General features: G+C 41.1%; 1 protein-coding gene across 1 annotated transcript in view; it reads right to left on the reverse strand.

Annotated features, from left to right (window-relative positions):
- Positions 1–831: 831 nt before the first annotated feature.
- AIG1 (androgen induced 1) overlaps positions 832–16,192 on the reverse strand; it is a 191,201-nt gene continuing 175,840 nt past the window's right edge. The window contains exons 5-6 of the mRNA XM_054024453.1: positions 5,000–5,163; positions 832–1,483 (exon numbers count right to left, since the gene is read on the reverse strand). Coding sequence (XP_053880428.1) covers positions 1,446–1,483; positions 5,000–5,163 — 202 coding nt within the window. The 3' untranslated portion in view covers positions 832–1,445. The remainder of the gene's footprint in view (positions 1,484–4,999; positions 5,164–16,192) is intronic.

Below are 16,192 nucleotides of genomic sequence, written 5' to 3' on the forward strand. Positions count from 1 at the left end.
AAACAACCAACTACCACACCCCAAAATCTCTGTTTAACCCCTCCCCCCCCAAAAAACCCACAACTCCTGCAATGTTTCTTATCATACTGTATGTATACCAATTTGTTGATAGTAAATCACACTATAACTTGCATGTCATGTTCTGCGGTTAAATCCAGAATGGACACACTAACAAATTTTAGTTCCAGATTAGGACCACTGTCGAGCCAAATCAACCCCCTGACATTGTCCCTCTCATTAAATATATATTGAACATGTACAACACTTTACACCGTCAGAGTGCTTTACAAACATTTAAGTAAATACATTTTTGTATATTTAAAAAATTCAATATCATTATAAAGTGTGTATGAGCTGGACATCAAAGTACTTGCATATTTGGAAGATTATTTTTTCTTAAGTATATTTTCCTGTTAAAAATAATTCTGTTCATTAATTTTAATCCCACACAGCTTTCCTCTGGCTGTAACATTTCCCTTTTAATTGCCTGGTAGTCAATTGGAATCCAAAAGAACATAGACCATGGCGAATACTTAGAAACTAAGGTCCCAATACACTTAAGTGCCTTCCTGAATGGGGGCCCGAATGCAATCTCTCTGGTACACTATGTACTGCCACTTATCTGTTAAGAGCCAGGGCTTGGCTACCCAGTTTCAGGACTTCAGCATATTATACGGCAGTCAATTTTGTATTAGAAATTGAGAGGAAAGAACTTAACACAGAAATGCCATCATCTACAGGTGACATAACAAAAACTGGAAATAGATTATACAGTATATGCTGCATCTATCCATCTGGAATTCTGAGAAGCAGCATTCAGAAACAGAAAACTGGGCATATTTTGTTCTTTATTTATGTGCTTTTGTATTTAAGAAAAGTTCCATCATATGCACATAGATTCTAATTACAATTAGGGTTTGATTCAATTGATATAATTACTATTAACATTGCCTGCTTAAGGCAACTGTTATACACTGGTACATTAATATAGATTAATTAGATTATTTCTTCAGGTAAGCTTGTGTAGTGGTCTTTTAATAGATCTTTACAGTATACTCTGAAATATACAGGATTATTACATTTATCCATAGTAGGCCTATCTGCTGAACCTCTTTCTGAAAATGATACACAAATGGACCAATCATTTCTCTCACAATAAATGGAAATACATTTATACTGATATAGATAATAATGCATGTTGAGAACATTGTGGAGATAATTAATATACATATACCCATGGATATGATATGTACGAATATTGGAAAGAGGAGTATCAACACATATTTAATGTTTTTAGCTAAAATCAATTCTCCTCTAAATAAAAGCATTGGGTACATGGTCCATATAAACTTTTTTCCAAGAGATTCCTTTCCCTGCCAGCATCTGTTCAAGCTGAAAAGTTTTCCATGGAGCAAAAAGCAAACTCTCCTTGATGCATTCAATGCTCAGTCCATTTTAGGCTTTTCTTTTCCTTCTTCTATACCTGAAACAATATGGAGAACACCTTTTAAAACACCTGAGTGAATAAAAACAGATTATTTATTTAGAAACCTAATACAGTAATCTTCTTCTTCTTTGCTAGCAGCCTCTGTCATGTTACCTGACCTGCTGTGAAGGAAAAGAACATCTACACACCTGAAACCAGCAGTTGTCTGGTAACAACCTACCTAACCCTTTCCTTCCCCAGGACTCTTTTTAGAATCTTAATCTGAATCTATAGCATACTCTGCATCTGACTGCTTCAGGAGAATGAAGATAATTGTCTCCTGGGGCTCCAATTGCTTACATACAAACAAAACAGAGCAGATTTTATTATGGCTACCATTAGCTGAAGCTAAGCAGCTGACATTTTTTTAAAGTACATTTTCAAAACTATTATTGCTAATTCCATTTAGGTTTCTTTTTCTTTCTTTCCATTGTCAGATTTAAAAAAAAATCATAAGTAGAAGTCATTTTTCCTGACAGCGCACAAAGAATCAATTACTGCTAATAGGGTTTTTTTTCTCATTAATGTCCATTCCTTTTAGTAATCTAGGTAGCATGAGCACAGTACATATTCTCTTTAGAAGATTTGTCCTTGCTGCAGAACTGATCTCTGTCGTCTGTGTTGAAAGGCGGCTGGGTTGGGCAACAGATTGTTCTCCTGGTGATGAAAAGTCAGCTCTTTCAGATGCTTGTTCCTGGGCAATTAATTTATTATTAGACTCTAGCAAAAGTGTTGTTCTTTTGTCCATTTTGTTTCTTCTGACTAAACCTCCCTGCCCAAAGTATCAAAGATAGTCTGAAAATGTTTCTTTTGGCGGTTTCCTGGACTGTTGCAAATCGCAGAAGAAAGATTTCTCAGGATTAAAGGGCGATGGAAAGTCATTTTGAAAGCAGCAAAAGGGAAATCCAACCATAGATGATATTACCTACTAATGGAATATGTGCACGGATGTTAATTCTTCCCATGGGCCGTTCTGAAAATGTACCTTTTAATACCCAGATAGGGAGTAGGAGGAAAGCATTTACAGAGGAGACTTTACTGAAAGAAGCCATAAGGAAACAAATGGCTCCAGACATTGCCAGCAGTCTGAATACAATGGGCGTTGTATTTTTGGTTTGCCAGCAACCATGGGATAGCCATAGTCAAAGGTCTGAAAAACAAAACAGATGGGCTGGCTCCAAAAGAACACTATTGGCCTAAGAGTCTGCTCCAGAGCCAATCTCAGGTCCCTTGTGTCCTGTGCTGTGAGGAACTTACCCAGTGGTTTTAATTACAGCATTGCATTTGTCTTTTAAAAAGCGTCTCTTTCCTTTCTTCTGAGGTATTCTACTGCAGATGGATCAATTAGTTTGGCAGGAATGCAGGTATCTTGAACCCAGAGAAGGCCTGTGGAAAGTGCAATTTTTTCCTTCCCTATCATGTTTGTGGTTTAGGTTGGAAAAACTAACTACAAAATCATTTAGTCAGTACTGGGGTTTTTTCTTAATGCACCTCCAGAGGAAAAGGATCACAGAAATAAATGAAACCTTCTCAAGTCAGATTGTTTTAATTTGAAGGCCCCTTTTAAAGATTTGGTTTCCAAATATTTTTTGCTTCAAATTTTACATATAATTATTATTTTACCGTTTTTATGGTTGTGGTGTTCCTAGCATACACTTTAGGTCTGATTTATATACCAAGCTTCAAACATGGCCACACAGCAGGTGACTCATGCCATTTGCTGGCTTGCAGGTCGCTGAACCAAAAGAATCTGGGTCAGTGTCTCCTAACCAACTGGGGGAAAATTGAAGCGTAGCTAAAGGCCTTACTGAGCCTACTGAGACTATGGCAACATTAACCTCAATTCTCCTGGGATGAGGAACCAAAGGAGCTAAAGTTTTTATTATACATACTATGAGGAAGATTTTCCTTGAGCTACTTGTTTGTGGATTCAATAAGAACATGTGCTTCTTCATCATATTATTATTATGTTTTATATTATATGAAATTTGTACACAGTGAAGCCTTCTTCTTTTGGATACTCTTTCTTTAAAGGACCTTTCCTGCATTATCAGAAGAAGAGGTAAGTGGTTTAAATAGACATTAACATGAAATTGAATTACAGGTTCAGGACCAGCCATGAATGCAGTGCCAAATGACCAGAGGCTCTACAGTTAAGAAAATAGGTGCCTGATGTCTGGAGTCTAATATTGAAAAGGGACAAATGAGGCAAACAGAAAAGCGGGTTTTGCACTTTGTTTCAGATTCTAATTAGAAGTTAAGGGTGACCTGGCCTCACTGACGTTAATGACAAAATGCCCATTGACTTCAGTGAGGCAAGGATTTCACCCAATTTGGTGCTATTCCAGCGGGATGATTAAGGCCATCTGGGTTATGTGAGAGGGCCCATCCTCTCTCTGGTAGAGAGGAGCCTAAGGAGCTCTTCTGGGTTTAGCTAGCATGAACCAGGTGCACCTGTAGGGCTTGCTCTGCCTGAGGGAAGAAGCTTAAGGGAAAGCCTGCCACATGAAGGGGAGGTGTGAAGGCTACAGGGGCAGAGCAGTAACCAGGAACATAGCTGCAGAGCTTGCTGCCCTTAAGACTGTATGAACCAGGTATGAAGTGGGGGTATCCCTAAAGGCGGGGCTGAAGGCAGGCCATAACACTAAACCTGCAGATAAGCCAAACTCCAAAGGGGTGACCAAAAAGACTGCCTAAGAGACTGACCACCCTTGTCTTTCTGCTTCCTTTTGGACTCTTGACCCCTTGCTCAGGGAAATGAGAGGAAAAAAGACCTTTTTTGTTTGGAGAATTCTTTGTGTGCCACAAACAGGGGAAGAACTCTATAAGTAGCTCAAATCATGATCTGCTGAGGACTTGGGGTGGTAATTTCATAGATATTCTCCTCCCCCCACCCCAAACCATCAAATAGAACAGTTATATAAAGAATCCACTAAGTTTTGTGCCTCTCATTTTATATGCCTAGTTGCAAGTGATTGGTAATCTAAATAGGCTAGTGATGTTGATTCTGTAAAATTTTGCAGCATGGTTATCTGTTATCCCTGTTACTTGAGGACTATTGGATATGGGCATATTTAATTTCATAGGACAAACTGACTTATAAATAGATGAGTACCTTATGCTTGAAAATACCTTTAAAAACGATCTCTCTCTTCCTAACCTCAAGCATAACAATAAGATCATTTCCATGGAATGGCACTTTATTCTAGCTAGATTTTAATGGTTCCTCAGCTAATAAAACAGAGTGGGTTGTAAATCTTTCAGGTAATTGCCAACAGCTCTTAAATTAGTATTAGAAGTTATAAAAATGAATACATATTCATAGCTAATCATGTTACCTGGGAGACATTTCATTCATTTGACTTTTTTTAAGAGGAAGAAAGAAAAGTTACAATGAAATCTTGTCAGTTCCCCCATGTTTTAATCCTAAAACTTCCACTAACATCAGTGGAAACAGGATCAAGCCCCAAGAGAGGAATCCTATTGGTTAGTGCTCCTGCAAACAATACTTACATTTTTGTGTATCCCAAATGTAGTTATTCAGGACTTCTCCCAGCAAGTAGAAAATGTTAAGTACTAGGGTGACAGTTGCAAAGAAAATTATCTTGGCACCTGGGCTGATGTAATCCAGGAGAGGGTACACCCAGACCCCTGTTACTTGATGGATCCAGCACACCCTAAAATGGAATCAAAAGACCAGTGAATATATTGCTTATGTACTGGTTTTAAAGCAGCGCTGGCTACTGCGTATTGTTACTCTAATCCACTAATGAGTCAATTTTTCCAAAGAACTGCAAGGTGCAATTGAATGTTTATTCTTAGGATCACCTGAGATGATGCCTCCTGGAACAGGGGTGGCACGATGAAACTGAATAGTTTTACAAGAATATTGTTACCCCTTTTGACCTGAGTGGTTAAACCCTGAAGACTGGTTATCAGGTTGTTTCTATTAGAAGGAGAAATTGAGGCTGGACCGGGTATTTCTCTGATGCAATCCTCCTTATTTACAAAGAATGTAGAAAGTCCTGTTTCCCTGAACACAGGAGGCATAAACCAACAGGAGACAGTTTCTTTGATTTCAGTTCCAAGCCTTTGAGTCAGCACTTCATCTGAAAACTCTCTTTTAGTTCTTTTCCCCCTTTCCCCAAAGTCATGCTACTACAGCTTTTCTGGCTGTGTCTGGGGCTTCTTTGCTCCTTCTGTGTGTTTCTGCTGCTTCTCCTCTAAGTCAGAACCAGACACACACAGCTCCACCCATCGATGCTCCAGCCTCCACCATTTGCTAGATCAGTCCCCAGGGAAACCCCTCGAGTTACATGGTTCAGCTTCTAATTAAGCTGTGCCTGTGTTTTGGATGGTGGCTTCTATTGTTTCAGCTATCTGGCTCCATAAAGGAGCTTGACCCAAGAGACAGAGTATGTCAACCATAGCACAGTTTCCAAAGAACTCTGCATAAGTACCTGGCTTTTCCTCAGGGTATTACTGTGACAAATGTGAAGGTGCTTGGTGGTGAATGTTGAGCTGTAAAATATGGCTTGTTGTATTGTATTTCTAAGATAGTGGGTTGTAATGTCAGAAGGGAACAGACCGTTTTAGCATATTCCCCCACAGTCACAAGACAAGTGATTGCAAGTCATTAAGGGTGAATGGTCTAACTGCCAAAGAATGGAGCAGCCATCATGGGAGCATTCCTTAAGTGGCTGGGTGAGCTGGTTGACTGGTGGTGGGCGGGAAAACAATTGGAAGGAAAGAGAAGATGACACACTTAGACCCCTATAACAAAAGTTAGAGTGATATGGTAACTGGGGGCTCTGAGAAAAGGGAGCCTTCCTGAAAGGGGGGAGAACAAACTGGTGGTAGTGGGAGTCACACAGTGGAAAACAATTGGAGATTAGGCAGGATCCCAACAATCTTTTGGCTTCCTAAAAGAATGTACATTAGTTCTTTTCTGTTCCTGTAACTCAAGAGGGAAGCCCATCTAACTTCACTTCTAGGGAAACATAAGTTTAGATGAGACTAAACATTCACGTAGGCTTGTCATGGGGCACCTGCCCTTTCTGGGGAGTTAGAGCCCACCCTGCATGTCACTGCCTTATGAAGGCCTCCTTGGGGGTAGCTGCCTGCCCCAGGTGGCTGATTAGTAAATAATAAAGGTAACCCAATCTCAGTTAGGGGGAGAAACTCCTGGGCAGAGAGGCCCTTGTATGAGTGCTGATCAGGAAGCCTGGAGGGTGAACTCTCCAGGAAACCCATCAAAATGGGGACCGTATAAGAGGTGCTCCTAGAGAGAGGATCCTCAAGACCCATGGCTATAATTGGCAGGCATCCAACAGAGGGTCTGATCTCAGCCAGGGGGTCTCCCAGATACTCTCTTGAAGCCCAGTCTGGCAAGGATCACCTGCTGTCCCTGGAGAAGAGTTGCAGAGGATGGATCTCCCCAGATTCTTCTCTGAAGTTAGGGATCCTTCTCCAGTAGGGGCAAGTTGCCTAACTTCAAGGGCAAAGACTGGAATGGAGAGAACCCCTGTAAAACAGCCTAGGTAGAGAAGACCACCAGACTCAGGTTGGGGACAGATGGACTAAGAATGACTGGGTTACCCAGCTGAGATGTGGCAGGTGAAAGTTTGTTTTTTTATTGGCTTTTCTGTCAATAAATGAGAACCTCCACAAGGAGGTGTTCTTTAGCATTGAACAGTCTAAGAGCTCACCCACAACACCATACCTGCCTGCAAGGGGGTGCCCTGGGTCAGCCTGGAATGATAGGACTGTTTGTTGTGGAATCCTTTTCTCTATTGCTCTGTTCCACTTGTTAATAAACCTACTTGTTTTAGAAAAGCTTTTGGGCACTACATCTCTGGTCATGGGCTCCTGAGGGAAAGAGATGCCGGTGTCCTATTGGACCTGCATGGTAATAAGTGGTTGGCATAGGTGGGGTATTGTACCCAGATCCCAGTCTAAGGAAAACTGCAACATTCCACCTCAGACTAATAAGGGCATGAGGCTTAATCCCTGATAGGGTTCACTTAGACACCAGAAAGGGAATGGAGGTGCAATTAGCTTCTGCAACTCTGAAAATTACTATTGGTCACGTCCCTCAAATCTTCCTCTCTTGTTATGCATGCTCACAACTACAATGACGTGGTTGGTTCCCCAGCTGCCTCTGGAGATTCAGGCAGCAGCAACCAAGAGTGCTCCATATCCCTTTCTTTCAGCTGCAGACCGCACCACTCTCATCAATGTCTTTGTCACCTTGAGGAAGGATTACGGAAATGCCGTCTGGTGGCTTGGTAGAGTAGTGGTAGTGTTCTGACTGTGCATGGGAGGGCTCATAGGTTCAAGTTCTGGGAAATCTCTTGCAGAAATTGTGAAAACTCTCACCTTTAAATTCACTGGGTGAAATTCCATGGCCTTTATTATGCAGCTGGCCATACTAGATGATCACAATGGACCTCTCTGGCCTTAAAAAAAAAAAAAAATCTGAGCTCCTTCCATCCCAAGTGCTCTCCCTTACCTTGGTCCTGTACATAGTTACCATATCCTCCTTCAGCTGCTTGTTACAGAAGCTTTATTATACAGTCAAATCCCAAATTACTAGAAACTTCATGTAGGAATTAAAATGTTGGCAGTAGGCTAATCTGTGAGATGACTGTGACTGGCTGCTGACCCTAGCCCCCCTCCCGCCTCTCTGAAAGAGTCCACGTATGGAAAAGTCCCTCCATACTTGTGGCTAGCTTGTATTCTACAGATCTTGTGAAAAGGTAAAAGTGCTAAAGACTGTAAATGACTACTAGGTCTTGGCTTGTCACATGGCTGTTGGGGGTAAAGGAAGGGGAATGGTATGTCCTCTCCCCTCTTGGCTGACTCAAAGCAGGGAAACCTCATGGGAATTACTGCTCAGTATCTTTTTTCACTTTTGTTTTGTGATCATTAGGTGGACTGTAAAACAAACCTTGAGGAAAAAGCCTTAAAAACCTATGCTTGGAGCTTTATTTCCCTTCCTTGACTGGTGAAACTGCACACCAGTTTACAGCACCTCTATCGGAGGAATACTCAAAGGGGTCTTTGATCTACTGCTGTTCACTTGAATGATTGGTTCATTCTAGTAAATGTCACTTCCACTTGATTCATGAATTTATTTTGGACACCAAAAATATTGTCTAAACCCAACTGAGTCAGTAAAGAATTCTTGAATGTCATCTATGGCTCGTTGAATGCAGCATCATGGCTTACATTCTATATGTTTTACTCTTTGCTGGCCAAAAAGGTATACCCTTTAGTTATTTAACACACATCATGATTGACTGCAAGTTATGCTTCCAGTTTAGCTGTTATGGGCTAGATCCACAAAGGTATTTAATGACCGGTTTCAGAGTAGCAGCCGTGTTAGTCTGTATCTGCAAAAAGATTTGTTAACCTTAAATTTGTTAGTCTCTAAGGTGCCACAAGTACTCCTGTTCTTTTTAAAGGTATTTAAGGTGCTCACCATTTAGGTGCCACGGACGTTCTGAAAACCACCACTTAGCTACCATCTAATCTTGTAGAGGTCTAAATTTTCCCCAGTAGGTATACACAAAGCTGCCTAAATCTTGATGCTGCCCCATGGCTAACAAATTGCTTGGAGCTCTAACTCACTCCTGAGCTCTGGCAGTCTTCTTTAATTAGGCACTCTCTTGCCTATCACACCTGTGGGGCTTGATCTCATTGGTGCGCTCACAGCATGCCTATGGGAATTCCCTTCTTAGATGCTTAGCTCTCCCCATGCTTTGTATGGGGAGCCTAACATAACTCAGGGCTGAGGATTCTACCAGGTGGCAGGGCGCCTAGCAGGTAGGTGTTGCAACACTCAGCATTGCAATGCCTAAGTCCTTTTCTGGATCCAGCTTTATGTGACTGTCCCTAGAGCAACATGACCAGGTCACTAACAGGAACTAATATGACAAGAACAAGGTAAAACAAGTGCTGCTTAAGAAACAAAGTTCAAAAGCACACCTGACTAGCCATCCTGACCTCACTGAAAATCAACCACAGAACCCAGTTTACTATGCTGGAATTACTAACATTGTACTTCTTTCCACTGAGCAGTGACACAGCGAGTATTGCTGCATTGTCTATATTACAAATGTGAGTAGCAAAAGTAGGACTGCTACCATGGAAACATTACCTGATGTCCTTTGTTAGTTTGTATTCAAGTAGGAATGAACTCACTAACTCAACACTGCACAATAAAGGGCTGATCAACTGTGGGCATAAGTCTTCGATACAAGACTACTGATTATTAACTTTAATGAATGCCTTCAACACGGCAATTCTAGCAATCATTATTCTTGTTCAACCTCATTATTAGATAAGCACAGGGGAACATGCATTAAGACACACTTTGGATTGCAAAGCCACAGCCAATTTAAGACCCTACTATTGTACAGGTTAAAAAAGTTGCTAGTTGAGATATAACTATAGTGTGTGTGTGGTGGGGGGGATTAAACTAAAACTGGACCAGCTAACTTTGCAGTACACAAAGTCAATTTAGTTTTAAAATATATCCATCGGTGCCACTTTCATTAAATGGTTTATATTGACGTATGCAACGTTTAATATTTTTATCTGTAAAAGTCCAGAGGGTTAGAACCTCTACTCTCCCTCTGATTCTGTGACAGCACAGGTATCATTCCTACTACACAGCTTTCTTTTTTTTTAAATGAATATTCCATAGGTCCCAAAGAACATCCTGTCATTATTACTGAGTTCAGCTGGTTGAAAAGACATTTCTCAAGAAATTTCTTACAAAATATTTGTCATTACTTCAATGAAACATTTGAAATTTTTCAACCTGCTCAATAGCTGGTTTGAAAACAGGAAAAAAACTAGAAAAATGTAGCTCTTTTTCAAATCAACGTTTTTGGAGTGGGAGCAGCTCTGTTCTGGGGTTCAAAAAATTGAAGTTTACCTTTTTTTAAAACTGCTACTATTGCAGTTGATCCTTTAGCTCCTTCCTGCCAAAATACTGAGTCTTCCTCACTGCCATTCTTCTAGCATTTGCATTAAAAAACAAACTTGCTTGAGGAAGTGGAAGATGCATTGGAAAACTCTACCTCTGTTACTTCTAGTTCTAACTGAGGTAAACCAACTAAACCCAAGCATGTAGTGTGTGACAATCTGTACATATCGACCTGAAAAAAATTCTTGACATATTGAATGATTTGACCCTGGTTGTTTTACATATTACCTAAAAAAGAGCTTAGTGTAACCAACAGAAGTTGGTCCAATAAAAGATATTTCCTCACCCCACCCCCCCTTTTTTCTCTAATATCCTGGGACTAACACAGCGACAACAACATTGCAGACTGTGGAATGTCTCCCAGAGGAGGTGAGGGAGTTGTATCAGCTGAGTAATTCGAAACTGGAATGAATGAATCACTCAATATTATAGTGTAGGGAACAACCCTGCACTTTCAGGGGCATGAACTCAATGACCCATAGTAGGTCTAGTCTATTTCTGAGTTCTATGATGCAGGGTAAATAGACTGACAGCTGCTAGAGATTTTAGCCAGGAATGTATTTTTTTGCAAATTTGATCCATACTGATTTCTTCTTCCCTGTTCATTTTGGAAGAAAGTAGTGTGAACTTCAGTCTACATGGGATTCAAAAATAAAGGTAGGCTGTAGTGAAGTATTAAATGGCCAGCTCACTGAAGATGGAGATCACTACTATGGGAGGTGTGAGAGGCATGAGAATATGTGGGATGCCTAGGATAAGTGAATGTAAATTTAATTTTTCTTTTGCACTATTTGTCTTGATTTATTATCACACTACCAAATGTCTAGGAACTTACTTTTTAAAAAAATGCATACAATCATCACACTATGCAAACTTCCCTTCCTCCCCTTATCAAATTAACAGACCTCCCAAAAGCCCTCTGTAAGAAAATCCACATTTTTCTAAACAAGTTTGATTGGACCTTCCCTGCCTGAATTATTTTAGTAAGTAGTGGAAAAAAATGAACCCAAGTTCAGCCCTGGCACAGATGGGGCAACTCCCACTGTAGTGAATATAGGATCAAGAATATTGATCAAGCGCTTTACTCCCAGATACCTACTCCAGCATGACTAAAGCGCAGTCACATCCTTGGGAGTGGCTCTTTGGCATCCAGTATATCTCAGCAGCAGAAGGAACACAAAGATCTTTTAACTATACCCCTTTGGCTTCATTTCTTCTATGGCCACATATGGCTCAGACAGTAGTTGCCGTGAGACCATGATTGCTACAATGAGCAAAACAATATCTTGCGACTTTTATCTGCTGTGACAATCAAATACATAGACCCAGTGCCTGTGGGGTTTTGTTTGTTTGTTTTTGGGTAGTCGGGGCATGCTCAGAACAGTTTTCTAGCACTAATGAAAATAGTGTGGTCCCATTATCAATAAAGCAAACTGGCTTTTCACATTATACCAAGGCCTTGTTCCTGAAAGTCCATGTAAGGTGGGCAGTGCTAGACTATTGTCCCCTGGTGCAAATCTGAGAGACTGCTATACAGGGCCATGAGAAAAGTTAATTAAAAGCTAAGACTTGTCCTTCCACAGAGAGAGTGTGACTCTCTGCAGTTTGTGTGCCTGCTCTAATCCTTTCATGAATGCAGGGTGAAAGAGAAAATAAAGGGGTGATGGGTTGGGGGTGAGAGAAATGGGCTTTAATCTAATCTCCTGCATACAACTTGGCTCTGCTCCTCTCTGTTGCTACTTTTTTTAATACACTATAGAAGGAAAAAGCACTTCTTTCAGTACCCTAGTACCTTTCCATAAATAAAAGACATATGACAAATAAAAACACCTGCTTCCCCTTACCCTAAAACCAGAAAATAACTAATCCCAAATAAAGTCAAACCTAAACACTATTCCTAACGTGCCCCTTTCTCCCCAAACAGCTGGCTCCAGCGATGATCATTGCAGTGTGTCCAGAAGGTCAAAAGATCTGGACAAGGTCAGACCCACGCAGAGAGTACATTTAAAACCTGAGGACAAACCACCCTGGCACCAGTTTCCACCACATCTGCCTCTCCTGATCTCAAATATGGCAGGATGGCACAGGGAGAGAGGCAGTCTCTCAAGCAGGCAGGCCATGAGCTTTATAAATCAAAAACAACCCCTTAAGTTCTAACAGGGAGTCCAACCAGGTCCTGGGGCAATGGTGGTGTGTGCTCCCAGCAAGATACACTGCTTAATGAGCAGGCTGTTGCATTCTGCTCTAGCTTTATTTTCCAGGTGCAGCCTCAGATAGAATGCAATAAGCTTGAGGTGACACAGGCATGGATCAGTAGTTGGATCCCAAAGCCCATCTCCAAATGAAATCAATACAACCTCCTGGCAAGACAGTTGAATAAAAGCATTCTTGGTTAGTGTTCGTATATGGTCACTTACTAACAGGTGGGGAATCCAGCACTACCTCAAGTTGGTAAGTTCTCGTTACAAAACGTGAGCACACCCTTGCTTAAAGGGGCAAATACAATCCTTCTCATATTTTCTGGTTGCTCCTTCCAGCGTGAGCCTACCATCATCACTTCAGTTCTGTTTGGCTTGAACCCAATGATCCTTGATCTATATTCCAGCCTCAGGTACACACTAGGAAGAACCTTCAATAGCATTGAACTGTCTGGGGAGATTCAGAGGTCTAGAATCTGACTGACACACGACAGACCATGCTGCCTCACTAATCCTCCCACTGACCTTTATAGGCCATGAACATGAGAGGAAACAAAATGCAATCCTGCAGAACCCCACATGCGTGTCCTTAGAGAGGAGAAGCAATTGCCCCAACTCCCTTTTGGGAATTCTCAGCAAGGAAGAAATGGAGTTAGCTGAGAGCAGCCCTATCCACTCTTAGTACAGTCTGTAGGAAAATCAATACTGGAGTGGAGAGTATGCTTATAAAACTTACAGATGACCCCCAAGCTGGGAGGGATGACAAGCACTTTGGAGGACAGGATTAGAATTCAAAATGACCTTGACAAAGGGGAGAATTTGGTCAGAAATCAACATGCCAAAAGTCAATAAATACAAATGCAAAGTACTATACTTAGGAAGGAAAAAAAAATCAAATGCACAAGTACAAAAGGGGGAATAACTGGCAAGGCAGTAGTACTGCTGAAGAGGATGTGGGGATTATAGTAGATCACAAGAGGAATATGAGCCACCAACGTGACACAGTTTAAAAAAAAAAAAAAAAGGCTAATATGCTGGTATTTATTAACAGACGTGTCCTATGTAAGACATGGCAGGTACTTGTCCTGTTCTATTTGGCACTGGTGAGGTCTCAGCTGAAGTGCTATGTCCAGTTCTGGGCATCACACTTTTAGAAAGATGTAGACAAATTTGAGAGAGTGCAGATGAGAGCAACAAAATGATAAAAGATTTAGAAAACTTGATCTATGAGGAAAGGTTAAAAAAAAAAAACCTGGGCACATTTAGTCTTGAGACAGGAAAACTGAAGTGAGATTTGATAACAGCCTTGAAATATGTTAATGGCTGCTATAAAGAGGGGAGTGGATCAGTTGTTCTCCATGTCCACTAAAGGTAGGACAAGAAATAATCAGCTCAGTCTGCAACAAGGGAGATTGAGGTTGGATATCAGGAAATGTTTCTAACTATATGGATAGTTAAGTACTGGAATAGGCTTCCAAGGGAGGTTGTAGAATCCCTATCGCAGGAGGTTTTAAAGAACATGTTAGACAAATGCTTTTCAGGGATTGTCTAGTTATACTTGGTCCTGCCTCAGGGCGGGAGACTAGACTAGATGCCCACTCAAGGTCCCTTCCAGTCCTACACAGCTATGAATCACACCTAAACGATCAACAATGCTGAAGGGTATCAGAGGGGTAGCCGTGTTAGTCTGAATCTGTAAAAAGCAACAGAGGGTCCTGTGGCACCTTTAAGACTGACACAAGTATTGGGAGCATAAGCTTTCGTGGGTAAGAAGAAGTGAGGTTCTTACCCACAAAAGCTTATGCTCCCAATGCTGAAGGGAGCTCATTGGGAAAAAGGCAACAGTGTGGTATAATGGACAGGGCAAAAAACTGGAATGTAAGGAAGCTGGGTTCAAGGAAGCTGTACCACTGCTTTGCTGCATGACCTTGGGCAAGTCACTTCCCTTCCTGTGCCTCAGTTTCCCTCAGCTGTAAAATGGGAATTATGATACTGGTTTCTGTAAAGCATTTTAAGATCTATGAATGAAAAACACCATAGCAGGGCTCAGTATTATTATGATAGCACTGAAATATGTAGGCAGGAGTAACAAAGTGGATGGGTAGCAGTGTATATCTCTTAATGCAGAATCAGTTTCCCGTGTATTCCCTGTCCTGTTCATCTCCTTTTACCTTGTGCTTCTAGATGCAGGATGCAGATACCTGTGCTGGGCAGGAGCAAGCCCTATCCCGGGTTCTTAGTTGTTTTAAGAAATAAATGACCTAGTGCTTGGAATGAGAGGTGTATGCTGTGCAATAACAATTTCCATCGGAGTCTTTACAAGTATAACTGATATAGAGGATGTGACTGTGTAGAAGCTGCAAGGTACTGTATCACCTATCACCTTGAGTCAGTGTCAATTTATGTTTGCAACTCACTTGAGAAAAAAATAAACACATGTAAAACAATCTTTTCATACTGATTTAGTAACACTGCCTTAAAAAGCTCTTCAGACACTAGTTGAATTTATTTCCACTTACACAAGTGGACTGCTTCAACTTTTCCATTCCTGTGGAATAATTTTCCATGGGCCTCATCTCATGATTTTCACAGATTCATAGACTCGGAGACCCGAAGGGACCATTTTGGGAAAAAAGACAAGTTGCCGTACTAAATAAGCCCATTGATTTATTAAGTCTGGTATCCTGCTGTTGTGTATTGTTCAGAGGAAAGTGAAAAAATACCCACAACACACCTAGCTAGTTCCACAACACACCTAGCTAGTTGTGCATTTTTGCATGCAGGTGAAAAAAAGAATCCTTCCTTTTCTCTAGAGCAATCAGTTTATGTCCTGATGCATGAATTTTTTTTTATCTTTATCTTACCAAGCACAATTACAAATAATATTATCCTGATCCTTTTGAAATCCGGCCACAGAGTTTGACTCTGATCTCCTCGATTTTGGTTATTACATGCTCACTCTGTGTGTGTGTGTGTGTGTGTGTGTGTGTGTGTGTGTGTGTGTGTGTGTGTGTGTGTGTGTGTGTTGTACCTATACCTGGGTATAATGTGCCCTTTTTCCTTGGCCCATATAAGGTCAGGGAGCATTGAAGAGGTAGCACTCTTCAGACCCTATGTTGCTTTCTAACTAGTGGCCCCCTGTGGCTGGTGGAAAAGGTAGTATTCCTGAGTTCTGGAAGGAGCTGTATCCTCAGTTCTCTTAGCCTATGGGAAGGCTGTTGTGATGTAAAGCCTCAGAGGAAAGGAGTAGGAGGAGAGGTAAATGGGATCATAAAGGGCCTTGAGGGGAGGCGGAGAGAGAGAAAGAGTGTGTGTGTGTGCACACGTATGGGAAGGGTGAGTAGGGGACAGACAGACTTTTTAACCAAACAAAGATCAGGGGGCTGGAGGGAGAGCCAGAATGACTAAATAATTGCAGGGTTTTAAAAAAAAAAAAAAAAAAGTCCAATGGGTAAAGTTGCTTTATCAGATAAATCAGATTTTTTTTAATTGGAAAACTCCCCAAAGACCAAA

Source organism: Malaclemys terrapin, chromosome 3 (genome assembly GCF_027887155.1).
Source record: "Malaclemys terrapin pileata isolate rMalTer1 chromosome 3, rMalTer1.hap1, whole genome shotgun sequence".
In the NCBI taxonomy this organism is placed as follows: Eukaryota; Metazoa; Chordata; order Testudines; family Emydidae; genus Malaclemys; species Malaclemys terrapin.